We start from the raw sequence: 27,074 nt of genomic DNA, 5'->3' as shown, positions 1-27,074 counted from the left end.
GGAAGCTGTAGGGAGTAATGAAGTTGCCCCTCAGCCTGCTTTTCTCCAAACTTCCAGCCCTTTCACCAGCTTTGTTGCCCTCCTCTGGATGCATTCAAGGACCTTCACATCCTTCTTAAATGGTGGAGCCCTGGGCTGGTTGTGGCTGGGATAGAATTAATTTTCTTCATAGTAGCTGGTATGGCACTATGTTTCGGATTTGTGCTGAAAACAGCGTTGATAACTGATGTTTTCGTTACTGCTGAGCAGGGCTTACCCAGAGCCAAGGGCTTTTCTGCTTCTCACCCCACCAGCGAGGAGGCTGGGGGGGCACAAGGAGTTGGGAGGGGACACAGCCGGGACAGCTGACCCCAACTGACCCAAGGGATATTCCAGACCATTCCATATGACATCACGCTCAGCATATAAAGCTGGGGGAAGAAGAAGGAAGGGGGGGACGTTCAGAGTGATGGCGTTTGTCTTCCCAAGTAACAATTACGTGTGATGGAGCCCTGCTTTCCTGGAGATGGCTGAACACCTGCCTGCCCAGGGGAAGTGGGGAATGAATTCCCTGTTTTGCTTTGCTGCCATGCGCAGCTTTTGCTTTACCTATTAAACTGTCTTTACCTCAACCCATAAGTTTTCTCACTTTTAACCTTCTGATTCTCTCCCCCATCCCACTGGGGTGGGGGTGTGAGCAAGTGGCTGCGTGGGGCTGAGCTGCGGGCTGGGGTGAAACCACGACAGGCCCAGAACTGCACAGTACTGCAGGTGGGGCCGCACCAACGCTGAATACAGCGGGACAATCCCCTCTTTTGACCGGCTGGCCAGGCTGTGTTGGATGCCCCCCAGGACGGGGTTTGCCCTCTCGGCTGCCAGGGCACACACCGCTGGCTCACATTGAGCCTGCTGCCGACCAGCAGATCAGGCTTCTCTTGTTAGATTACATCTGCCGTCAGCGCAAAAACTAAATATGGCATTTTCAATTGGTAAATGCTGCTATGAGCTAGGATATTTCCCCTAACGATGATTCACAACACAATGTCCACATAGCTGCCACCGCCTGCTCTATGAAAGTATTAGTCTTGCAGGAATTAAAAACCTGGAAAGCATTAGGACTTGTCTTGCTTAGACTACCCTATTCTAGTTGCTGACTTTGCATACTAAGCACCCTTCGCCCTTCCCAAAACTGGCTGGACCAATTCTACTTTCTGAATCCCCATTTGCCATCAGAAGTTACCTGCACAGGGGAAGAACATGTTTCTGAGCTGCACAAACGCCACATTCCTCAGGACAGAGCAAGTCAGCTTGGCTGTGGTTTAGAAGAGCTGCAGACACACGACAGAGCCCCGCAGTGCGGCAGGGTCCTGTTTCAGCAGCGTCGAGTACATTCCCCTATGGATCAGGGGTAAATGTATCATGCTTTCAGATGTCTGCTTTTGAGAGCACTGCCTTCTGGACTCCGTAGGGCTGCTCCCCGTCATGTGCCATGGGCCCACCGTGAGAACTTCACTCTGCTTTCTGTTCCATTTCACGTAATAACGCTTGTCTTTTCAAAATACAAAAGGCGGGGGCGGGGAGCAGGGGAGGGCAGGATGTCAAGATTTGGAAACTCAAAATACTACCAATGCCAGAACCACTTCCTGACAAAGGCGACCACATCAAGGCCACAACCTTACATTTAACATGCTACTATCAAAAGAGCAATTAGAAGTAGGCTTTCCTTCTCATTGCAAGTTTCCGTATGGCAGAAAGAGGAAAGAACTTCCGCCTGAAGGTTAGAGAGGGGAGGGAGCGCTGAGTCGTCCTCAGTCCAGAGTACCATCTTAAAAACAGCAGTGAGAGGAAAAAAGGAGAAGGGGGAGCAAGAATGTCAGAAAATCTCATTTATTCTGACTTGAACTTGACTGAATCAACCAGGCCCAGGCTACAGAAGGTCACTGAAGTCCAAGGTAGGTCACTCGGTCTGCGCTGAGCTTTTTTTGTATTCTTCAGCCTCCCAAACACGTATTTTGAAAGAGTGCCGTGGAGCACCAAAGCCCCAAAGAGGACGAAGGAAATGTGAACGCCAGTGCTGTGAAAAATGCACAGGTGGGGAGACCATGTAGTGTTTTTTACCAAAAAAAAAAGGGGGATTGTTATAAGGTCTACTTTTCATTTGTTAAGGTGCAGGTGTGAGGGAGAGTTTTCTTGTGTGATATTAAGAGTAGTTTCTATCAATTTAGGAGATTATTCCACAGCTGAACATCAATTGGTCCTGAACCAGGAGTGTTCTCATGCATCAGACTGATTCCTGCAGCAAACCGACCGGGAGACGGAGTGCCTGATGTTTCTGTTGTTTGAAGCAGTCTCGCAAATAGCCTGTTTCTTCTTGCTGAGCATAGTGGGCATTGCTTTGGGTTTTTTTCCTCCTGGCTTTGTCTGTACAAACTACTTGTTTAATAAATCAAGCATAAAATGTTTCATGGACAGATTTAATTTGACTTAGTACAAATGACTTGGCAAAACTCTAACCTAAAATTTATGGTTCTTTAATGCACTAAGAATTATTGCACAAACTTTTGCACTGTTTTTGCTACATCTGCATAAAATTGCATCCTAAAATAACAGACTTCATACACTTTGTGCGTTTCATATTCTTTTTTTCTTCCCTTTCTATCTGTTTGACAGAAATAGTAGTTTCTATTTCTTGCCATCCTGTGCTGGTCTATTGCATAAAGTGTGATCCCTTGGCATCTATTTTCAAATGGCTGGAGTTTCTAATGCCCCAAAACCAGTGTTTCTACTACCTCTTTCAACAGGTTACTTCACAGCTGAATTGACAGGCACCCACAGGAGATGCCACCTGACTGAAAATTCCATTTTCCTTATGATTTAATCCATGTACTCCTACTTACAGTTTTTATATGATTTTAACAGCATTTTTATGTTTCTCTGCTTGTGCCTTTCTGGAAAACCCTTATCAACTCTTTCCTTCCATGCGTACACTTAATTTATGCATAGTATTTCCCAGTGATTACACATATCTTAGAGAAAAGAGTTAAGACACTGGCTTCTGTCTTCTTTTCTTTTTCCTCCAGTTTTCTATTTTCTCCTTGATAATGGATTCCCTGGATCAAATACAGTGTTCACAAAGGAATGCAATTAATTCCATTAGCCAGAAGAATGCACTTAAACTCATAGAAGATGTTAACACTGTATGGTGATAGAAACAAAGGGGCTCAGTGCTGTATATCAGGATGACTTTGAGTGTTTTATAAAATTGCAACATCGTATTTCTTTCTTACTTTCTACCCCCTTTTTATGTGTCCCTGCCCTTCCTTCCTTCTCCACATCCTGCCTTCCATATTCGTTTGTATTTATTATCTGAAGATCTTTTAGAGTAATTTTCACTTTTCTCACCATCTTATCATTAACTAGTCACTACTTCAAATTTAGCATGATCTGCAGTTTTCAGGTTTGCTTCGATGTTGTAGCCATTCTCACCACTCGCATATGGATATGAATTGAATAAGACAGTCAGACAGCCTTAGACATTTTTCTCCACTTCTGTTTAGATTTGAAATGCATGTGTGTGTGCCCATGTCTCCTCTGTTATTGTCTGCACTGAAGATAACCCAGATCTGTTTCTGCCTATAGCAAGTCCTCTAAGGTGTAAATGCAATGGACAAAAATATCATTCAGGTATACTTAAACACAGTCACACAAATCAATTGCTGTCACATGTTTAGCATTTCTCATCATTTCAGTCATTTTTGTTCCATTTAAGTTGTTTCTCATCTTTCTCTGTTCTCTTTTTTTTGCCTGGTTTTAGGTACTATATATGCAGAAGTGAAAGTACAATCCCTAGACACAAATGCTGCAGATAGCTACACATTGTCCGGTGAGTTTTTAGCTGTCTGCTAAATTGGTATGAATTTAAACATTGAGAGGAGAGGAGGCTGTTCCTTATTTTCCAGAAATGCAGTGATATAAAACCATATGGGTGACAGGAAGATACAGTTGTCTGCTTTACACAGCCCGAGCGGGGAGCAGTCGATGTGTTGCATTATATGCAACTAACCACTTGTCGGCTTCACTGGTGTAGGAACACAAGGCTATTTTGGGCCAGAAGAAGGAACCACCTAGCCTGGCCTCCTGTCTCCAGCAGCAGCTGTAAGTGAATAACTAGAGATGAGTAAGACGAGGGTAGGCATATATGATACCTTCCTGTAATACTTTCACATGCATGCATCTACCCAGGGACTTCCTGAGACACATGTGTTTCTATTTATGTAACCTCAGTGGATTTCTTTTCTACAGACTTGCCTAATCTCCCCTTGGTTCTATACACAGACCTGATTTCTATAATGTCCTTTGATGAGGGGATCCACAGTTCTTTTTAACATCACACGAAGAACCAGCTTCATTTTCTTTACTCTGAACTGGCCTCCTATTAGTTTCAGCTGATGTTCCCTGAAAGAGACAGTAAGCAGCCAAATCCTATCCAAGGTCTCCATGACACTCAGGATTTTATATGTCTGACATAGCTTCTTCTTAGTCATCTCTTTTCCATACTGCAGAACCCTAGTCTACACCATCATTTACTGCTTCCCTTCTCTGAACGTTTTCCGCTATGCTTTTTGAAACAGGGGTAGTAGAACTGCATGCACGATCGAAGGTAGAGGCGAATCATGGATTTATAAAACCACATGGCAGACAAAACATCCCTGATTTTTGTTCATTTTCTTTGTGAATAATTCCTAATGCATGAGGTTGTACAGTCTTCATCCTAGGAGATATTCAAAACTTGACTGTGCATGGTCCTGGACAACCTGCTCTAGCTGATGCCACTTGAGCAGGGAACTTGGACTAGGTGATCGGAAAAGGTCGCTTCCAACCTAAATGATTCTGTGACTGTGTAGTCAGGACAGCAAACCTGAAGTTCACAGATCTCCTCTAGAACTTTTTTATTTTTTTATTTTTAATTCACATTAGATCTGTTACCTTCTAGTCCCTGGGTGTAAAGATAGCTTTAAGAGTGGGATTACAAAATGGCATCAGTAATCCAGCTATCTCACACCTAATGCCTCTTGGAATTTGTTAGTATATCCATTTTTTTATTTGGGCTATACGTCTTCCAGTTCATGTGGCTCCTCACAAGGAACTGCCCTGAACTGGAAGACCTACCCAGTTCTTACTCAGTCAACCCTGATACGAGGGATTAATATAGCTTCTGTACTATGACCTTAATTTCTGAATGCTTCCTGGGTAGCCTACCATCCACTGACCTACAGATCTCCAGCAAGGTACCTTTTCTTGGTGTGTTTGAAGACACAGTGTGTTTGAAACATATGTGTTCAAAACCACGTTTGAAGTCTTTTCCTTTTCAAGTACTTTTCTGTTGAAGTCTTTCCCTTTTCAAGTTCTTTTCTGCCTAATTGGCTTTTCTTATACATAATCTTTGATCTCCCAGGGTTTGTGATATTTTCTATTTATTTCCTTCATTTAATGTCTACAGCTATGGAAAGTTAACAATCTGCTTCTAATACCTGTGTCAACTTCCTTTTGCCTGTTCCCAGATCATAGTAGGTGCCTTGTATTGGCCATGTGTTGCCAGGATGCTATCCTTCAATAATATATGGTGTGCCTGTATGGATTTCATTCTCTCTTAGCAGTCTTTTTCAGCTTCTTTTTAATAAGCACCCTCTCCTTCCTGTGGTTACCCTCTTTTACCCATTAGCACTCTATTTTTCCTTAGGTAGTCTAGCACTATGATGACTCTCTTCCTTTTAATCACTTCCTCATATACACCACATACTGGGAAGCTGTTCAGTTACCTAATCACAGGTGTCCAGAGCCATCTGGGAAGCATCAGAACATTTGGCCTGGCTTCAGTAGGCAAATCTGGAAGGCCACAGATTCTTGAAGGTCCTGTGTAACATCTTCCAGGTCTGTGCAGTTATCTGATATCTGAGGGTATCTCAGGTGGCAGAAGCCACCCATTTTCAGGTACCTGACATCTGAGTATTTTAGTCTAGGGTGGGACACTCCAGATCTTCCCATCTTATTTTTCAGACTTCTAGTATATGTGTAGAAGCAGGTGTGCAACAGCTGTTGTTTGCTTCTTAACGCTTTATTTAAATGACAGTCAGTTTTGCATTTTCTGCTTGACTGTGTCTACACACTGACCTTTCCTTTTCCTGAGGACACAGTGGTTTTGAAGTCACACATAATGGTATATCACCCTAAACTGCTCTTTAGCCCATGTCAGCTTCCCTTTCCCCATTTTAAGAGTTACTTACAACCTTCAGCCCCTGCCAGCTTGCTCTTATTAATTTTAAGTCCTGCAGCTTGACTCCCTTATAGTTAAGGTGAAATCTGTTCCTCCAGAGCGTTTGGACACTCTGCACCAGATGTGTCCCAAATTCTTGAAGAATCAGAAATCTGGATCCTTACCCCATGTTCTCAGCCAGGTGCTAAAATGCTGCCTTTTCTTTTCTCCCTCCAGTCCTGCATAGGGTACTGGGACCATTTCTGGAATGGTCACCTTAGGATTCCTGGTCACCAACTTCCTTCCTACAAGTTTCCATTTTGCCACTGAAACTTCTCTCCACCCTTCCCAGTCTTGTTGATAACCACATGGACTAGTGTATCAGTAGATAGTTTGCACCTATCAAATAGATTCGTTGATTAGTGCAATCAACATGTTTTCAGGGTGCAACTATTTGCAGACCAAACCTCCTCAGGCAGAAAACGTGACAGCACAGAGTTCTTCCTGAGTGCCGCCTTCTTTCAAAGACTGGTTTAAAATCAGTCTAGTTTAATACTATACTAAGTATGACAGCTTCCTAGCATTTCAATAATTCAAATAGTAATGCACAAGTAGGTGTGAAAATGAGGTTACCAGACAGAACAGACCACATATTGACTTAGTTAGGATGAAGATTCAGGATGGCTTCCTCATTTATCTAAAACTGTTTTCTTTACAGAGCAGGGGTAATAGCAGCAACAATTTCAGTTTGGTTTTCAGATCCTAGTTGTCACATAGACACTGTAAACTTTAAAGATAGCAGAAGGGGTAAGTAAATACTAGCAGATATGTGAAGCAGGAAGACATGGAAAGCTCTCCTTTACCTTTTAATTCAGTGTCTGATAAGTCCAGTCAGCCACTCAATATATTATTTGTCCCCTCTTGGACCTGCTTGTGCTTTATAGCATCTGGCCAGTAACCACTGAGTTGGCAGACTAATGAATACCATGAGGATCCCCTTGAAGTAAATCCTGAACAAAAGTCCATAAACACCAGTCAAAACAGATAGAGGAGACGGTTAACTCCTCTGAAAAATTTGCTTTGTGGAGGAGTATAACATGGCAGGACCTTTATCTGGTAAGTTGATTGGGTTTTGCTTTAAGGGTATTTTGAGAGGGTAGATAAGGATCCCAGTGAGCACTTAACTCTAGTATCAAGTGCAGCAGAATTTAACAAAGTATTCTAGGCAATGGCAGAAGGGTTCAGGTTGAAGGTCTGTGATGGAAAAAAAATGTGCCCACAGCGTATCAATCACAAAAAACAAATGTCTGAAGGAACAGCAGTGAAGGGCTTTGACTAACTTGAAAGAGTAGTCTCAGTGTGAGCCTGAAAAGGGCATTTTTGAAGGAAGATGAAGGGTTCCTTTTCATCGTTTCCCTAATCTTTATTTTTAATGTCTATCTGTAGGTAAAAGCTGTTGCTCCAGAACACGTGTCGCTGTATTGGTTGCTGTGATAATCCTCCTACTGGTCTTAGTGGTGTGTCTGATACTCATGTGTAAGTCCTGCTAAAAATGTAATAACTACAATAAATTTGTGACTCTCACCCACTGACTGACATCTAGGTCATAACATCCAAAACCAGTAGCAACAGAAGGCTAATTTGAAGGCACAGGATGGTAGTTTTTAACCAACTGTGGCTGTAACAGAAAATCCGTAAAAGAGTCGAGTGGTTTGAAAGTTTAAAATTCCAAAAGAAAAGAGCAAAAACCCGATTAAAAAACTGACAATGTTCAAACAATAAATAATTTATTATACAAATGTTTTGGAGGAACAAGTCAAGATTAGATAATGCCTATTAGTATTAGGACTGCTATCCGTGAGAATATTTCAAGGTGATGATCATGTCACCAAGATGTCCATAAGACCAAACATCTTTAAATAAATATGAATAAAAGCTCATTTGAAAGAGGTAGCTAAGTCACAACTTAAAGGAATTTGTTTGCACCTTACTTGAATAAAAGCCCAGTATTAGGTCTCTCTGCATGTGTATCACTGAGTTCATAACAATCTTTGAACTACATAAAAAGATACACTATTTTTTTTTAGAAAGAATGCATTCTTATCTCCATCAGAAAAAACCAAATTTTAATAGAGCCACGTGATACTTTCCTTTTTGAATATTTTCAAGGAATCATTTTTAAATTTCAGATGTGGTTGCTTGTTTCTTTTCATCCTTTGACAGTTGAGCAAGCTTAAGAGGTTTGCACAATCAATCATACTCAAGTCCCAGAGTTTGCCACCTACTCAGAGATGCACATGGAGAAACCCTTTGTTGAAGACATGCCAAAACTTTTGATCCATCGAACTTAAAAAACAGGGTTGGGGGAGGTAATCGTTTTTTCTTTTTCAAGGCAAAGAGTAAAGGACAGATGCCTGACAGTGCTCTGACCTTTATAAAATATAAAATACCACAGGAAGGGCAAAATCTAAAAAAAAACCCAAAATGATACAACGTAACAAGGTGAAATTACCAGCGTTTGATAGAGCTTTAAATCAGGAGTTGAATGAGGAGTCATTAGGCTTTGATTCAGGTCTGGCTTCAGTTGCAGTTACTTTGCTGGGCTTTCTTGGGTTCAGTACTGTCTCAGTGAACTGAAAAAGTGCTCCTAAGAAACTTGACATCTAGATCAAACTTGAGAAACTAAATCAAATTAGTTTTTAATTTCAATAGCATACAGTTTTCACTTGTACTCCAAATGAAAACTGTTGTCATTTTGACTGCTTTATTTCTAAGTTTTAACTTTGTATGAGTTTTCCATACAGTTTTGTTTTGCCAAATATACCGTTGTTGACAAACAGCTTGTTGAAATGAACTAAACTGTCACCGCTTAATATTGGTCCATCATACAAGAGCTCTGCAGCCCAGAAAACATTTTGCATTTCTGTTCATGAAAATGACAACAATATTACTCAGTGGAATCTGACCAGATATTTTTATGATTTTTATAGTAGTGTCATATTATTTTCTTTTTTCTTGAGAGAAAATTTATCTGTTAGTAAGTAAAAAATTGGCCCTGAAATTCATGAGCTGGTCTTCCAAGAAAAGGCAGTCTGACTTTGTTTTCAAATGTTCCTTCACATGAATTAAATTTTGCTGTTTTCTGAAACCAGGAGCTGATATCCAGCCTCAAGATATATGCGTATAAATGCATATATGCATGGAAAACATATGATTTCAAACCGATATTTCTGTTTTATTTTTCCTTGTTGCTGTAGGGATTCAGTAGAAGGCAAAGAAAGCCTTGATGTTCTCAATTAGCATATGACTAAAGCACCACAAAATTCAGTGTTATGTTGCTCCAATTAGAAAATAACACATTGTTGCTTTGTTAGGTTTCAGTGCCTTTGAACCATTTTCAGTAATGCTGCTGTCTGAATCTCTCAGGCAGATTTCAGAGTTAAGGTGACAATATTCCAGGAGAAAATCTTGACCCACCATTTATGTGTTGCAAATTAATTTCCATCTAGTAGGAGAATCAGTAGGGTGGTGTTCATTTTTGTAATGCATACCAGTATGCATTCATTTCTAATTTTTCACAGAAATGTGCTTTAAAATTATATTAGGTAGTTTTAGTACCACTATTTGGTACTATTACATGCAAAGGACTTCAGGGTATCTTTGTAAGCATTATTTCAGGCTTCCACCCACAGGCCCAGGCTATATGCAAAACCCAGCTTCTTCATTTTCTAAAATGAAATGGTTCTGAAATCTGCTCATATCATGGTTTTGGGAACTTTTCCCGAAGAGTAAATTCTGTTTCCCCCTCTTCCAAACATTTGGTTGCTCCTTCAAGTTCTCAGTCCTCAGCTTTACCTTCGTTATTTCCACCACGGTTATCCTTTTTAAAAATCTGTAAAATATAATGCATACTACATCATGTGTATCTCTGTATACAGGTTTGGATGTAATTCTATATACCAGAGCTTTAAGAACCTTTGTTTTCAAATGTTCAGCCATACATCTTTCCTTGGGTTTTTTTTTTTTTAATAGTGATATCTAAGACTCAACTTCTCCTACACCAATATATTGGAAGCTAATCCCTAAAAGGAACAGGGCAGATCATACAATTTAGTCTCCACAAAATTAGACTTTTATTGATCTACTTTGATTTTTACATGCTACAGTGAAACTTTTTTCTCACAACTCCGAAAGTCTAGTTCTTGCTTGCTATCAGAAAAGCAATGTAGATTAGTAGGACTTCCTAGGCAGTGTGTTTTTGAAGTCTATAGTGGCTTTTACAATTCATACTTCAACAATTTGTAAAAGAGTAGTTCAACAACTGTTTTGCACCAGCTCATTATGATCCCAGTAAAAAAAAAGGCACTCAGACTCTGTAAGGTATTATTTAAAATGCTACTTATTAGAGCTAATGCTATAAAGAAAGAAAGGACAGTACAGAAAATCCTACGTCCCTTCAGGTGCTGGGAACCCTGAGCAAAATTACAGAACCGAGAAACTTGGTCCAGTGGCTGTTTTCTGGGAAAGCAAGTATAGTCATTTCCCAAAAGAATACTGTTATTTCATACTTATTTCCTTTTATCACTCACTGTCTGGGTCTAGGCTTATGGAAGGAGCTGATTAATCCTTTGTACTAAAATTGAGATTCATTTATGACACTGCTCAGTTTGGAGTCTCTGGTGGTCCCTGAAATCCTTCTGGACATTTTTGGCAGTGGGGTTCCTGAAACCTTGACGGTCTATAGATAAAACTGAAACAAGATATGTGGACAGAAATGATATGTTGTATAAGATAAGTGTATATCTGTTAATTATTTCAATGTTGAGTATTCTACTGAATCATTTAATGTAGTAGTTGAGGGGATATTTCAGCAATTGTGGGTATTTGTAATTGCCAGACAAAAAAATTCTATATTCTCTTTATGATCGTCATAGGGCTAAAAGTTGCTTCATTTTGGCTACGAAGAACTCTCTGAGATGGAGTTGGTAGCAAAAATCCCCACATGTTAAGGGCTGGTCAGGTTTCTCACAACAGGCAAAAGTGTGCTTGGCGAAAGGGGTTCCCTTTCCTGAAAACGTTTGCCTTACCAGTATTTTTTGTTTCTTGAGGAAATAATTAACTTCTGCAGCATTCTCTGAAAATTTAATATCTTATTGGAACAAGGGCACAAATACTTCTCAGGATTTTTGTCAGTAAAAAATTGGCTACAGAAAATGTATTGGAAGAAGAGATGCTACATTTGTGATAAAATAACCTATTTTTGCCAGAGGTGGGTACAAGGCAAACCCGGATTCTCTGTAACAGAGGTGCTCGTCTCTCAAACTCAATAGTTACTTCTTATCAGCATAGTTATGACTACATTCTGGTGGGCTGAACCCCTTCCAAGATATCATTCCCACTGCACTATAGGGTCTTGCATCTGTCAAGATGCATAGGTACTAGGGAAGTGGTTTTATCCCAAGGAAAGTAAGAGCTCAGGATTGCCACCTTCCTTGTGGTTAGTTGCAGTTTGGATACTTTGGATCCATCCTTTCACTACCAATTTTCAATGTCCGGAAGAGATTAGGTGTCACTGAATCTAACGGCCACTCCGCTTCTTTTCCCTCATCTTATTTTTGAGCTTACTGCTTGTAAACAAAGTTCTTCCTTCAATACTCTGTTTCTTTCATCATTTGCCTCTAGTATGAAATCTGCAGAGATGTCAGTTCTTTCATGCTCCATGCCATTCTGGTACAAGTTTCTTAAAACTTTCTTTAATTCAGTCTTTTTTCTCATTTTATATATATTTTTTTAAATGAATTTATCAATTTTGGTTTCAAATATAAGAATTCTATCCCTACAATTTTTAGTTTAATATTTCTTTACTGTTATTATTCATCCCTTCATTGTTCAACTCCAAATAACCTCAAAAATGCCTCTTTAAACTTTGATATAGACAACTCCCAGTCAGTTGAGCTAATAATACCCATTCATGTCATGAACAATTGTGTCTTTAAAGCTGAGGTTTCCTAAGCAGAGAAGCTGGGAGAATATCAAGATTTTCTTACTGCTACACAGAGCCAGCTGGAACAACATAATCCTCCTTCAGCCTGTCAACTGTGAGTGATCCCTGAACTCCATACTTTCAACAGGATCTAAACTCTTGAGGGAGTTTGTAAACAGATAAAACCAAAGACATGAAAATCACATGAGCTTCTCTAGTAAACTAAGCATAAGTTTAGTTCATCTAAGGCCTCAGCTACTTTCTTCACCCTCTCAAAACTCTTTTTTTCCTTTTTCTCTGTGATAAATTCATGCAGTCTAGCTAGTCATCAGATAATAAAAATAAATTTGTAAGCCTCCCTCCACGGTCCCTTTTTCTGGGAGTCAGAAGCCTCCTGTGGAGCACAAATCCCTCACAACCACTGTGTCAGAAGAAAGAGGAAAACCAATGCTATTTCAGCCTGGTATCTGCTTTAAAACCTAAAATGAACACTGTTGTCTCATTTTGGTCTGGGGCAGAAACACTGTTAGACCAGCTTCCAGCTGGCGCCCAAGTATGCTCTGCCTGAATATCTCACCCCAGTTGTTTGGGGTAGGAGCAGACAGTGACTGCAGCTCCAAGAGGTGTGGGAGCACACTTAACCAGGAACAGATTGGCTTGAGCACTCATCTCTCAAAGACAGCTCTTACTTCTTATTGCTGTAGTTGTGTGTATACTGTACACCACATTTACCGCTGCTCTGAAAACGTGCGGAGCATTTTTTGTCAAGTTCCAGAGTTAGGCTCTTTGGAAATCTGCTCCATAGTATGGTATGACAGGTTTGGGTTTTTTTCAATGGAGAAGCCAAAAGGTGAGGAGTAGGCGTTCTGTGTGGGGTGATGGTGGGGGTCAGAGAGGTTCAGAAGAGCTCTGACAACGTATGGCAAAATGGTCAGCCATGCAAAGCAGAAATTGTATTCTTATTTCCAGACCGTCCAACTGCAAGCAGCCCACCTGACTCAACACCATCCTCCACCACCTATGAAGAGGCACTAGGTAGGTAATCCTCTATCATTCAAAAGACAGCTTCCAGAAGCCTGTTAGATTGCCTTTTTAGGGGGGGGATGGGGACAGTGTCTAGATTTTGTTCAGAAGAAAACGGAACAGACAAAACCCCTGACATCTCAGGAATAAACAACCTTATCCTGTACACTCATAGGATGAGCTGCCAAGGCCAGAGACATTTCACATTTTAATCATCTTTAAAAGTAGTGCTTGGTCAGCACTGCATTACTGTTTCAGAGGGAAGAACTGATTACTCTCTCATGCTAGTACAGAAGAGCCTGTGGCTAGGTGAACAGACATGAAAATAAAATCCCTTTGGTATCACAGCATTGTAGCGAGCGTGATAGATCAATGTGCATCTATTGCTTTTCAAATATCCCCTCCATTCTTAGCATTTTACCTAAGTGCAATTCCCTTTTGCTGTTTACAAGCTGCTGGATAACCAACTAAACTATATCAGGCAGTCCCTGTCTCCCTGAATCCTATCACCGTTTCCAGGTCCCATCCTCTGTTTCTCCCGGTACCCAGCCTGGCAATGGAGAGAAATGTTCTGTCTTTCAGTTGCATTACTATTGCTGTGTTTTGCAACAGGCAAATAAGACATTTGAAAACTGAAAGCTGCTTCTTGCCCTGACCATTTATCTTTATTTCCTGAGCAAAGATTTAAAAGGCTGGATAATGTTATCCATCATTCTACTTTTCTGACTCATGCCTAGTGACTCTTGGGCTGGGATTAGCTACAGGGATCTTAGACTGGCAGGGATCCTCGGTAGTCTGGTGAAAATTTTAAGTAGGACCATACAGGTACTTTTCTGGCTGTAAGTTACTCTCTTACCTTTCTTTTCTAATAGGATCCTTTCGTTAGTGTTAACATGAATTTTTCCACACCTGTTCTTCCCTCCTGCAGGCTGCCCCCAACACTGGGAACAAAATGGGGAAAAATGCTACTTCTTTTCTCCAGTGCAGAAAATAATTGACTGGAACACCTCCCGTAAAGAATGTACTGACAACAATTCAGACCTGGTGATCATTGACAACAACGAAGAACTGGTGAGATATAAATTCATGGGGCTGCTCCTAGGGTTGTTTGACCTGTATGCCAAAGGGCTGATGGGTCACACTTGTGTCTTCTCATGTTAGATGTCTTTGCGGGTCTATAATCTACTGCTAGCCACACACAGCAAGCACCTCTGTATGGTAGCAAACACCTTCACAGTAAGGTGCATCTTGGTGCTTGAAGTCTTGCATCCAGAAGCTTCTGTCCCCAAGCATGCTCCCATGGGAAAGAGCAAACTCTCTGCCTAGCTGACTTATGTTTTAAAGGGATTTAGCACACAAATCAAGACCAACAAGTTGAACAGACACTTATTTGTGAGAGCCATTGCTCTGACAAAAACTGAAAAGGCTTTCCCATCACAATCAGAATAGAAAAGTGTCTCCAGGTAACAAGTCTCATCTGGCTAACTACAATGTATAGCTTTAATGGTATCACAAGTGTATTATTCCGTTTAGTCTATTCCTAAAAGCCCCAGGAAAAGAGATGAGATTAAATAAAAATGGAAAAGTTTAGCCTCTGAAGCTGTGGAAAGAGATGGTGTGGCTGGATGCACACAGTTCTGTTGGCTATTTAGCACTAAGACTTCTGTGCACCTCTGGTGAAGAAAATGTAATTTTAATGTATTATCATTGTTTGTTTCCTTTCTAGTGTTACCTTTTTTCACGAACAAGAAGTCATTACTACTTACTTGGTCTCAAATTCTCGAAGAGCGAGGAGAAGTGGAAGTGGATTAACGACGTGGAACATAACCCAGACATGTAAGTTTATTCCAGCAAGTCGCTGTGATACAATGTCTGGAACCAGTAAAAAGGAAAAACCTGAGCCAACAACAGGGAGTACAAGAGAGATCAGGGACTGCAATTTGAAGCAACCTGATTCCTTGAGATTCAGGTGCTTCAGCATATCCCTGTGACAAGTCAAAGGGAGCCTGTAAATCACGTGGGAACACAGGCATGTCACATCAGGATGGCAAGAGAGGACACAGCTGTGGTTCTGGTGGGGAAGGAGAAATCCGACTCGGTAGAGTTCAATAGGGAAAGAAAGGATATACCAGGCAGGTACAAGAGAGACCGTGATGTCAGCACCATTGAATGGAGGCTACCAAAGAAAGGGAAGGTCTCTGGATGGGAGACCATAGCCCATATACTTTTGTTGAGGTCTGGGGAAGAAAATTACGGAATGGGAGGAAGATTCCAATAAGGCAGCTTCTAATCCCACTGACAATAATATAGCTTAGCAGCAAGGCCAGGTGCCACTCTGTCTTTCATGGGAGTGATATTGACTGCATTGCATCCAGCTAGGTCAGGAATGCAACTAGATCTGACTTTCTCTCCCTGTTCAGGTTTACTATTGGAGGAGACTTTACTGACTATTTCTGCACTGTCATTGGACATGGCAAAGTAGAAACTGCATCTTGCAGTGGATCCCTAACAACACAAAGTATGTGTGAAAAAGCTGCAAATATTTTAGAAAGGCAGAAGGAGAGCTAAAAACAAGATGTCTGTAGAGCTTGGCCATGGGATGACTGAGGAAGCTGGATTTGGTGTCGGTGGCTGAAATGAAGCTACGCCGAAGCTTTCCTATGGAAGCCCCTTTGCCAGTTCAGGAAGATATCTGTTCAAGGCCAGATTCTGACTAAATGATGCAAATTAAATTTAGAAAAATGTCAATGACACTATTACCCTTATAGAAAAAAAATCTGCAAAAGCCACTTGTGATACCTAATTAAACAAAGGATCTTGAAAGAACAGGAAGATGTTTTCAATGTCGCTTCACTTTGTCAGAATAGCGTCTATTTCCCTCGGATGTGGGAAGCAGGTTCAGAGCATGAATAGGCCTGTTTGTTACTAAATTTATTTTTATAAGTTTGAAATAATTAATTGCAGGAAAACTAGGTATAATTAATGCCATTTAGCGATATTTGATATGAGACCTCAGTAATGTGTAGGCATCTGTGATCCCAGAGGACTCTTCTGGGTCACAAGCTTCTGCCAGCTGGTGTTAAAGCTGGTGGTAAATACAATAACTCTGTGGCATCTGATCATTCTCATTTTCTTTGTTGACTCTAAAGCACCCAGTCTTCTTCAAAGGGCCAGTAAAGCACAGATGCAGGCAGGCCTGATGAAGGGACAGCACCTTCCACTTGCTGTCAGATGAAATTTATTCTGCTGCAGGGCATCTGGTGGATCACTGACTGCTACGAATAAGGGACCAGCTAATGCTCCCCAAATACCATCTCTGAGAGATATTGCCTATTCCTTATATCTAGACAAAATACAGACTGCTAGACTCACCTTAATAACATAGGCAGATTTCAAGTAAATTTTGAAGGAAAAGGTAACACAAATCACAGAGGTCAACAGGAGAAAAAAACCCCAAAGTGAGTATGTTCACAAGGATAGCTCATCCTGGTCAGCTTTCTCTGAGGAGATGACTGACTCATCCGAAATTAGAGTTTTATTAAAACATTTGACTAGGATTACACATAGAAAATCATTAACAAGCCTTCTGGAAAAAAATATCATGTATAATACATTCAGTAGTGGCCTTGCTGCAAAATGCAGACATCTGATAGTAATGTCTAAAGTGACATAAGATTATGTCTGAATAACACCAGACTGGAAGACAATGTCAAAACAGGAGAAGATCCAAGCCTAATACAGTAAGAACTGCATGACCTGAGTAATGTATATGTATATGGAAATGTATATGGAAATGTATATGGAAAGGATGATGAGTGGGAACCTGGAGTATTTAAAAAACATTTTTAAATGGTGTCAATAAATGCAGTGTCTATCTTTCATCCATTGGACTTGCTGATGTAGCTGTGCCCTTCTTGCCCATTCATGGCAGATGGAGGCAAGGGGTAGAGTAGGAAAAAGAGAAAGCCTTGATGCTGTGCAAGCACCGTTCAGCAACACACAAATATTAGTGTGTTATCAACACTTTTAGCCACAAATCCAAAACACTGCACCATACAGGCTGCTATGAAGAAAGTTAACTCCATCCCAGCCATGACCAGTACAATCTCCACCCCTTATTCCATATCATTTGCATCATGCTCATAACCCCTGATCAACACCCACCCCATCCTTTGACATATACACAGATGTCATTCCCTTAAGTCTACAGGCCATCCCCATCAAATGTTGATTCCAATATCCATTCAAATATCCATTAAAGTGTGTTCAGTTAATTTAGTCCCTGACTTGGACTCCATCTGTTACGGTGGTCACTCAGGACGGGTGAGGTGGCATGTTGTCAGGGATTGTTGGGTGCTAAAACCAGTATGGGCAGGGTTCTTGCTGCAGTTGCCCAGTTTCTTGTTAGGCTCTTACCCTCCACTGGTTCAGGTGGTTCCTGCTATAGTACTTCCTACAACATACAACTCAAATCATGACTTATTTTCCCCCAAGATTAAATCTCCTTGGGGTACATGCCAGTTTTCCCCATCCTTCCACTTTGCCCCCCAAGTGCACCCACATCCTTGAGTGAAAGCAATCCCACAAATGGATTTACCTCTTCCCAAGGGAGGAGCAATCCGCACCGTCTTTCCCAGGCAGTTCCCTTACACGTACTATGGTAACCTTACCTCTTCCTACAGTGTGTAGGGCCTTTGTCTGGGAAGGGCCAGGTCAGTCAGTAGAACCTCTGGTGTTAACCAGCCAAGTGGCTTCTGCTAAATTTACACCCCAGTGTTTCCATGTCCCAGCACTCCTCACTCTCAGCATAGTCTTTAGCAGTTCATTGTAACTTTCCAGAGGCTGGTGGGTGACAGGCGATGTGATACACCCAATGAATGTCATGTTCCTTGGCCCCAGTGACTCTGAAATTGGTGTGGAAATGGGTCCCATTGCCTGACTTAATTCTTTCTGGGGTGCCATGTTGCTAAACATCTTCCTTTTCAAGGCCCAGGATGCTTTTTTGGACAGAGGCATGTGTTACAGGGTATGTTGCCAACCACCTGAAAGTCATCTCCACCATGGTAAGCACATGACACTTGTCTTAGCAGGTTCATGACAGCAGTTCCAGCTGAGAACATGCTTGTTAGTGCAGACAGGCTGCTTCAGCAGCCAGCTATTACCGAGGAAGCAAAGGACAACAGAATTTCATATCAAGCACCAGTTCCTCATTGCCTGTCCGGTTCTTCTCATCTGTGAAGTTAAAGGTCCCTGGGAAGACCGTATCTTTGGAACTGAACAGAAGCCTGGTCACTGATACCTAGAAGAGTGTTAATAATATCTATAAAAACATTCAGATATTGGCAGATGTTTGCAGGGCATTTACCCTTCCTATCCAAGAGAAGATAGTGACTGCCCACAGTGTCACGGTGAGCTTGGGAAGAGCTATTGCTCTGCCTTAGGCAGGTGATGCACAGTGCTCATCATATTCCCCCTGCGACTGTCTCAACCACATGCCACTAAGATGTCATCAGGCCACCTCAGCTGTGCCCACACTGGACAACATCTCAAATTCATTTTATGAACTCCAGCCACTGATGCTAGCACACATCTTTGTCCTGATTTGTGCATGGTGCCTGTGCACCCACAGCCAGTGCTTCCCTGCAGCGTGGGTTTCTGTGCGGGACCTCACCTCACCTCGGGGGTTAGAGAAGAGGTACCTCGGGGCTACTCACAGCTCTGTGCGCATCATTGTCTCCTAGCTCCTGTGGAGGGATAGTCCAACGCAAATGCACTCAGCCATCACAGTTATTCTCTTTGCTTCAAAAGACACTTTCTAGCCTAGCATATAAATTCCAACCATTTCTTGGTTTTCATCCTGCCACAGAACTAAGCAGGCAGTTTCCTTCCACATAGCTCTGCCCCCACAAAGTCTCAGCTAACAGAGAAAAAGGAAGCCCCAGACGTGAAACTACATTATGCAAGATAGAACGAAAATCTCCCCAGCCAAAATTAGCACCCCTTTGCAACAAATACTTCCCTCTGCAATTGCATTGCCCCCTCTTCTGGTGACATTGCTTTGGCAACAGACCTCCTTACTAGCTAAATGTCCACAACACTTGCCCCGTGCGAAGTTCAGCAGATGAGGACCAAGGTCACCCAGTAAGTGGGATGCACCTTGATAGTATGGCTGTTTTTTTAAACTCTTCCTCACTGAAAAGAGGCTGTCACATCAAGGTGGCAAAGAAACAAGAAGAATATCATGCCAACATAAGATCTGTAATAGGAGAAGAACAGAACTTTAACATGGAAACTGGATATAAAGTTACACTTTTGATCATGGTCATAATTGCAGAACGTAAGTGCCACTTGATTCAATATATCTGTTTGTATTGCAGATACTTAAGAAGATTAGGAGGGTAAGGAGTCACACTGCTGTGGCTTTTAAATGAGGTGTCCTCTAAAATAATTACAATAAAAAGAATGGATGTCAGTATAAAATAATGAATTGATTCCTTCATACATTCTCATAACTCCTTAAATGAATGGTATAGTGACTCAGTAATGTAGAAGTTTACAGACGAGAAGAACATATATATATATGTCTACATACTGGCATTTAGTACTAGGGCAGCGCTCAGCTCCTCTTCTCTGCGGTACACCAGAGACATAGCTATGGAAGACATTTTACCCCATGCATTGGATATGTTTTCTAAACCCAAGTGCATCATGTTTATTTGTGCCTATTCAGGACTGCACAGGGTGCTTCGAGTCCTCCATTTTATGTTTGTATACGCAGTATCAGGTATTACAAGAGGTAAACAATAAACAACTACTGAAAAAAACATATGTCAGTAGAGTAGATAAGAAAAAAGGAGTCTTGTACCAGCTCTGTGAGCATCATAATCAGTCAAGGAAACACCATATACCTGTTCAAATTGCTTTGGCCTGCTGATCTAGGATGTTTCAAATATTTTACAAGCAATCTACAAGTAAGCTCTTCTCCACATGGCACGTCTGCATGCTACTGAATGGTGCCGGCATTTCAGCAAATCTCTCAGCAGCCTCTATAGCATGTTCCAGTCACATTCAACCAGTTGTGGCCACTAACTTTGTGTGCCTTGCATGAAAATAAACAGTTTTCAGAGCTGTTCAGACGTCTTTTTAAAGGTGATCTTTAGAAGACAGACGTGTCAAAGTTAAGACTTCTAAAATTAATGATCATTGTTATTCACTATCATTCACTACAAAAAAATCACTAAAAACTAGAGGAATTCAGGGCTTAAGGGAAAAAATAAAGTCATATTGAGTAGAAACATAGGTAAAACGCAAGTATACTTATCCAAAGAATTTCAACAGATCATAAATTCCTGCTCTTCTCCAATAGGCCTCAGCAGAGGACAGCCTAAGAAAATTTCCCATGAGTTTTATTAGCGCGTTTGTGATTTTTCAGCTATTTTGGATGTTCTACTTTTGTTCTCTTCAACAACATAGTTTCTTCTATTTTTTCCTCTTCCACCAGGAAATTTCTGAGGCTGGGCAGTGCCTTCTTCATCTTTCTCCTAGAGCTTGCACTAAAATAGGAGTCTTTGCAGCTCATGGGCTCAATTATGTAGTATCTTTTCCTCTAGGGTTTCATGCCATGTGATCCTGAAGAACTCAGAGGTTACACAGTAACTGATGTATTCCAGTGGTTTATCTTAAAGTACACTGGAACTGGCTGTGTAAAAACAGGAGCAAGAGAGTGTGCTAAGGGTATTAACTCTCTCTTCCCTTCCTTTTTCATTTCTTCTTTCTGATTTAATATAGCCCTTTCCACCATGCTCTATGGAAATCTTCCTAAGTAAAAGCAATTGACTCTTAAACAGCTTTTATTATTAAGTTGTTAATGAAGGATGACTCAGGTTTAAAAAAAAGGAAGAGGGAAACAGAGATGAAAGGCTGCCCTTTTTTTTTTTTTTAAAGTATTTATAAAATTGGATAGGTTTTCATTATATATAAACAAGCTGTGCAAATACATAAGGGTATTTTACTTTTTCATCAGAAATTCAGGCATTCTCCTCCCAATCTTCTTGGAAGTCTATGTGGTATTGGAAGATGCATGGAAACAAACCCACAATAACTGAAGTTGAAAGTGATTTTAATTCTGAATGTTCAAATCATTTGATCTTTGCCTTTTTTATTCACATGCATTTGACAGAAAAAATGGAGAATAAGTCTGTTCAGTTCTGAATCTTGCCAACCTGTTTTTTTGGGGACACAACAAGCCCCCTGCTCTTCAATGCCATGTCCAACTTTGGTCCACTGGGAACTTTGATGGGATCTCCTTAGACCAGATTTCACTCTTCTAGCATTTCTAGTTGAAAACATAAACAAACAAACAAACAAATCCCCCCTCCCACCCAAAAGTCAAAACAAGAGTAGCAGCACAAGCCATTTGTTTTTTTCATCAGTAAGTCTAGGAGAAATCAAACATTATTTACTTCCACAGTCCAAAACAGCTGACTAGGGGAGGTAAAGAGTTCCTAAGTGAGTATGCATAGGTGATATCAGAGCAAGCATCCCACAGTCACTGACCACGTATCCGAACATGGAAACTCCAGGGCAGCTCGAAAAGGCAGAGAGACTGCCATCTGTGCGGGGACGTTTTTTGTGCAAAGATCCACCTCTAAAGCTTTAGAATAGACTAGTCTGCACTTTTCCCTTATTATATGCATCCCAAAGGTCTTTTTGAATCACTAAAACTAACCTTTACTAGTGCAAATGTATGACAATACCCCAGATATTGAAAAAAAAGACAAATACAAGGGAATTATGAACAAGCCATTCCCACCCATAGCGCCTTCCTTTCCTCCAGTCTGTTGTCAGTCCAGCAATGCTTGCCATACTTTTCTGGGTTCCAACAACAACTTCCAAATGGCTAAAAAAATAACAGAAAATTGTCAAGATGAAGCTCCGCAGCTCTTCTCTGCCCCCACTCAAACGTCTTTCTAGTTGCTGGATAACCTGCAGAACCCCTGCCTCACATGCCAGGAGCATCTCCTTTCCCTCTGCCCAGCTGAGCAGATGCTCCTGGAGAAGGCACAGTCTTTCCTCCTTTCAGAATTTGCCGCTGCCCAGGGCATAAATAGACAAAACCAGCTGTGAATAGAGATACCAAAGAGCTACCCAGCCTGTCATGCCCTCCATAGCTTCTCTATTAAAATTGCTAACATGCACCCGTTGCTGTCAGATTCATTCATGGTCCCTGCCATATTGCTGGGACCAAACAGTGTGAGCTCCCAAGGGGCTGAGTAGCACATTTTTTGTTAAAATACTAGGAATTTATTTTGACTTCAGTCATTCTGATTCTCAACATTAAATTACGTGGAGGTTGATTTCTCATCCTTTTTACCCAAGCACAGGAGCTAGGTGCTTCCTTTTAAAAAAACACAGATGGCTTCTTACACATTCAGGTGTTTCCAGGAGCTGGAAAGATAAGGAAAATGCCAATGCTCATGAAAGTTATGATAAATTTACCAGAACTACAACAATTTGCATTGGAGAAGTAACTAGAGTTCATATTACATCCCATAAGCTGTCATCAGATTGCAGGAATATTTTAACCATCTTGGCTTTGGTTGTAGTGGGGCTGTTGCTCCAGTGCTGACCACTCAACTCTGGTCATCTTCATTTAACTTTTTCAGCTCTTTCTCGGTCTTCACTGTTGCTCAATTGCCTGAGCTGCTTAGAGACTTCACTACAGTGTGACACTATAGTGTTCTCTGGTGGGAAAGACCTACGATGATTTAGCAGAGCTCTCGCGGCATCCCAGGACTGGTGCAGGTTGGAAAGACAGGACTTACCCACAACTTATTACTCTTAAGAAGCCCCAAATGGCACAGAAGAACAAAGCACAAGGTACATGATCTTAACACTTGGGAAAGAGCTGTATGGATAGGTATGACTCAGTGCGTGTTACCTACATATGTGCATAAAAACTAAAAGTTAGATGCAGGTGGACACCTATGTAAGACTGAGAGGAGACCAGCATTGCCTGAGTTAGTCCAGTCATGAGGGCTATCAAAATCTAAGGTCTGAACATTTTTGGCAGCCAGTTCTGACTACATTAGAAAAAAGAAACTATGTCCATTGACCCATAAAGCAATCTGCAAATATTTTATGCAATAGAAAAACAAGAAACAAATCATGATTTGCTATGATACCATGGCATATGCTGGCAGCTGAAAACACAAAACTGGAGAGTGTAAACACAGGCATTTCCTCAGTTTTTCGGATATGCAATGCCAGCAGAGCTGTAGGATACAAAGCTGATTCTGTTATGGTTACTATAAACAGCAATGTGTTTGTCCTCTTTTAATCATATTTATCAGTTCACCATATGAATGGTGAGCCTGTAGCTTAGGACGGGAATGCTTAAGAGCCCAGCTTTGCTTTCCTGGATCCAAGCTGAGTTTGCAAGTTGGATGGAAAATATCACCCTTTTCATTTATAAATCAATCTTTCAGCTGAAGCGCACTTAAGAGAAGAATGATCCCCTAAGCAGCAATACAAATGAAAGAGGCAAGTAGAACAAACAATGAATAACACTATCAATCACCTTGATTTTTATCCAAGTGTTTTGTTATAAGCCTTTATTTTAAAAACTCGTAGATGGATACAGTAGACCAAAAGTTGCCACTGTTTATATCCTATATAACCCCTCCTTAAGTTCATTGTGCTTAAGCAGAATTTGGCTTTGCTTTTGTTCTAAATTATTTTGGTCATTCTGGATTGAAGGTAGGCCACTGACCCAATCAAAGTTTTATTTGATTTTCTGAGCTGTAAAACATGTTCTCTGTAAAAGTTTCTGTACAATAATACTCTGCATATTTTCAAAACCTCTGAAAGGCTTGAGCCAGGCAGCTGATGCAGTTTCACAATCAATTGGGAAACTTCAAAGCTTCCATATCTTGGTATGATTTAAGACAAAGAACTTAAAAGTATTTGCATTTCTTGTATATGAAACTCAAGTCATCAAAGACAGACTAGCTACAAAATTGACTAAACAGCCATTACTGAAAAGGGTTGCCTACAAAATGAACAAGCCAAAAAAGTACAATCAGAGTTGAAAAGTAAATAGTGCAGTGTAAGTACAAGGTACTGGTACCTGATCCACCACCTGTCCACAAAAGTGCCTCATATCCCTGATACATCAGTTAGGTCTCTGGTTCAGATGTATCTGGACAGATGTCTCAGCTTTATTTCTGGGCTGGGCAGGCCAGCAGCAGGAGTGGTAACAACATGATTGAACACCTGGGACCCAGCAGTTTTGGTCTGGGAATTCGCACAAGCTGTGGTGCCCAATGGTAGCAGCATGTCAGCGCAACTGTGCCAGGTTTCTTTCCCTGCCACAGTAAGTCAGGCCCCTTGCATAACATCCCCTCCCTTTTCTTGTAACTGTATATACCCCACAACTACTATCTGAAAATAACCGATGACCCACTGCAGTTTAGAGGGTCACTGAGGTGCAGAAGAGAGAAGGAACGTCTTGATGTCTTGATGTAGCCAGAGATCAGCCTTGTAAAATGTTCCGTGTGGACTAAAAACGCTGCCCCTGAAGAGGACAAGTCAGGGATTCATCCTTCTGACAGACCACTGTTGTTCCCCAGCTGCTCTCACTGGAGCTCTCCAGGCCAGAAAGAAAGGGGCTCATCACCGATAGCATCCATCTAAAGACACTGCAGTCCAGAAGGGATGAATTTCCAGAATCCACACTGGTGTCTGGTGAATCCACTGCTGCTCAGCTCTGCCCACTCCTGCCCTTTTCACTAGTACTCTTCTGGGTTTTTTCCTACCCCACACTCATATACAGCAAGGCAATTCCTTATGGACATTGTGAAGACTAGACCTGGAGGTGAGCACTTGTCCCATCTGTTTTGTACAACCTACAGTAAAGATTAGTTAAAGGGTATGTGGTAAAGAACATGCTGTGCTCAAGAGACAGCAAATCACCTAGCCTTCTCTTTTTAACTCCCCTGCAAATAAGCCTAGAACGGAGGGTAAATGAAGTTCTCTATTGGACATTTTCACCTATATTAGCCTTTAGCGAGCCCTCTGCTGTATGCTTGAATGCCTGCACTTACAACCACTTTGTACTTTACACTTTTTTCCCCTAACTTTTGCCTTGTGGGCGGCTCCTCAGGGCTGTGCATAAGTGTAGCTACCTCAGTAGATGAAGAAAGGACTTTTTTCCCTTTGATATTTACACTGTAAACATTTGGGCTGTAGATACTTTAGTCTTGAAATTCTTTGAGGGTCAAGTGAAAATAGAAGAGAATCCCTTTTTCTTCCTGCTACCCAAAGCTCCTTCTGTCAAGAGGAAAAAGACTTGAATGGCTTCAACCATGTTTTCAATGATCATTTTACCTGGTATGAAGTCCCTCTCATGATAACAGGCCTTCACATTAGGAATCATGGCTTCTAGGCTCTGGATAAGGTTCCTCACCTAGGCTGAATTGAAGTTACCGTAACTGACAAAGATGTGGTAAGTCTGATGGGCTGCCGGTGCAGGTATCCCGGGAAGCACCTGTGGTCCTTGAAGATCTGTCATTCCTGCTCTTGCACATAACGCAGAACTGGTCTCACTAATACAAGTATCTGAAATGGGTTTAATTTCCTCTTGAAAATCCATCATTCTCTGCTGCAAAAGCAAACCACAAAAGCCCAAATGATGAAATCATGCTCCGTAAAACCAGGTAGAAATAAAATGCGTAATTTTGCAAACCGTTCTGCCTACCAAAGGCATATCATTTTGCCTGTCCGTGCTTCTCTTCTCAGGCTATATTATACACTTGTGATTTTGTATTCACACACTGATAATGGTGACAGACTGAGTTCAGGAGTTGGGGTATCAAGCATCTGGCTTAGTCCCTGGGTTCATCTCAGCTCCATGCTGGAAACTTCAGTCACATTGGTGAGCACCGATTCACACTTTTCATTTAACCCAGTGGAATTTTTTCTGGGAGCAAATGTTTTTCATCTACCTCAAATTTTAATTAAATTACAATAGTAATTATAAGTAAGTATGTATTCCATTCAAGCATTTGCAACAGCAAAGCTCCTTAGTGATAAATATCAATATTATCTACTTGAGATTTAATATTAGGAATGCACAGAATATTGTTCACTGCTTTTGATATCAACACGGAGAAGCAAGAAGCAGAGCTAGTACAATAAGTGCAGCAGTCCTCTTCAGACAGCTCTCCACAGACCACCAGAAAGTGTCCTGAACCTTCTGACAGTCCGTCCCTGACTTCAGCCTAGCTATGCAAGACAAGAAGGAAGCAGATTGCCTTGGAGCCCTTTATAAGAGCTAGATGTAATCGCTGTGGAGGTTTTTGTTCTTGGTGTGAAAATCTCTCTGAAGTGGTCACCCATCCACACTGGAGAGGCTGTGGGGAGAAGACAGTGACCTTTCCAAACCCCAGGGTGCAAGATGCCTGTTCTCCATGGACAACGAGGTGTAGTAAGGCTCAGGTACTGCCGCTCTATATTGCTCCCTGTATCATCTGAAGCACCATTAGTTTTAGAAAATACTACTTTTTGCCAAGATCTGGCATGCATAACTTCAAGCAACTTTGCCTTATGATAGCAAAAAGAAATAAGGGGTGCCAAACTGTGTCCTACTGCCAAATATTCTCATCTCACCCAGCGCTGGCAAGCCCAGCACCTGAATAAGTCATATGGCAGCTTGCTGAGAACTGCATGAGCGGCACAGGGTGTTCTCCGATGTCTCCAGCCTCCTCATTCCCCACCTTTGCCGGCTGATTGCACGCAAAGCCCTCCTCCTCTTCCTGCCCTTCTCCTCCTCCACCT

General features: G+C 41.4%; 1 protein-coding gene and 1 long non-coding RNA gene across 5 annotated transcripts in view; one reads left to right on the top strand and one right to left on the bottom strand.

Annotated features, from left to right (window-relative positions):
* Positions 1-1,570: 1,570 nt before the first annotated feature.
* On the top strand, positions 1,571-17,128 carry LOC115352408 (C-type lectin domain family 5 member A-like). Of its 4 annotated transcripts, none has more exons than XM_041129526.1 (7): positions 1,571-1,931; positions 3,794-3,862; positions 12,231-12,330; positions 13,185-13,250; positions 14,167-14,309; positions 14,965-15,074; positions 15,659-17,128. In XM_041129526.1, exons 2-7 carry the CDS (start codon positions 3,836-3,838, stop codon positions 15,804-15,806), a joined length of 594 nt encoding a protein of 197 aa, XP_040985460.1. In that variant the 5' UTR covers positions 1,571-1,931; positions 3,794-3,835; the 3' UTR covers positions 15,807-17,128. The 4 variants fall into 4 exon arrangements, with proteins under 4 accessions (XP_040985460.1, XP_029896402.1, XP_029896404.1 ...); XM_030040542.2 differs by lacking the exon at positions 12,231-12,330 and adding an exon at positions 7,679-7,768 and having other exon boundaries at positions 1,573-1,931; XM_030040544.2 differs by lacking the exon at positions 12,231-12,330 and having other exon boundaries at positions 1,573-1,931.
* LOC115352419 overlaps positions 8,003-27,074 on the bottom strand; it is a 38,930-nt gene continuing 19,858 nt past the window's right edge. Inside the window, exon 3 of the long non-coding RNA XR_005934222.1 lies at positions 8,003-10,124. This is a non-coding gene — a long non-coding RNA (uncharacterized LOC115352419). The remainder of the gene's footprint in view (positions 10,125-27,074) is intronic.

This window comes from Aquila chrysaetos, chromosome 17 (assembly GCF_900496995.4).
Source record: "Aquila chrysaetos chrysaetos chromosome 17, bAquChr1.4, whole genome shotgun sequence".
Lineage (NCBI taxonomy): Eukaryota > Metazoa > Chordata > Aves > Accipitriformes > Accipitridae > Aquila > Aquila chrysaetos.
The sequence above is the reverse complement of the archived record's forward strand: the minus strand, read 5'-3'. Positions and strand labels throughout refer to the sequence as shown.

Bases quoted from the DNA above. Each gene is read 5' to 3' on its own strand.
- LOC115352408 (XM_030040542.2), top strand. From the start codon at position 1,850: ATGTCAGAAAATCTCATTTATTCTGACTTGAACTTGACTGAATCAACC. The intron at 1,932-3,793 runs GTAGGTCACTCG...GCCTGGTTTTAG, and splicing joins GAAGGTCACTGAAGTCCAAG to GTACTATATATGCAGAAGTG. The intron at 15,075-15,658 runs GTAAGTTTATTC...CTCCCTGTTCAG, and splicing joins GTGGAACATAACCCAGACAT to GTTTACTATTGGAGGAGACT.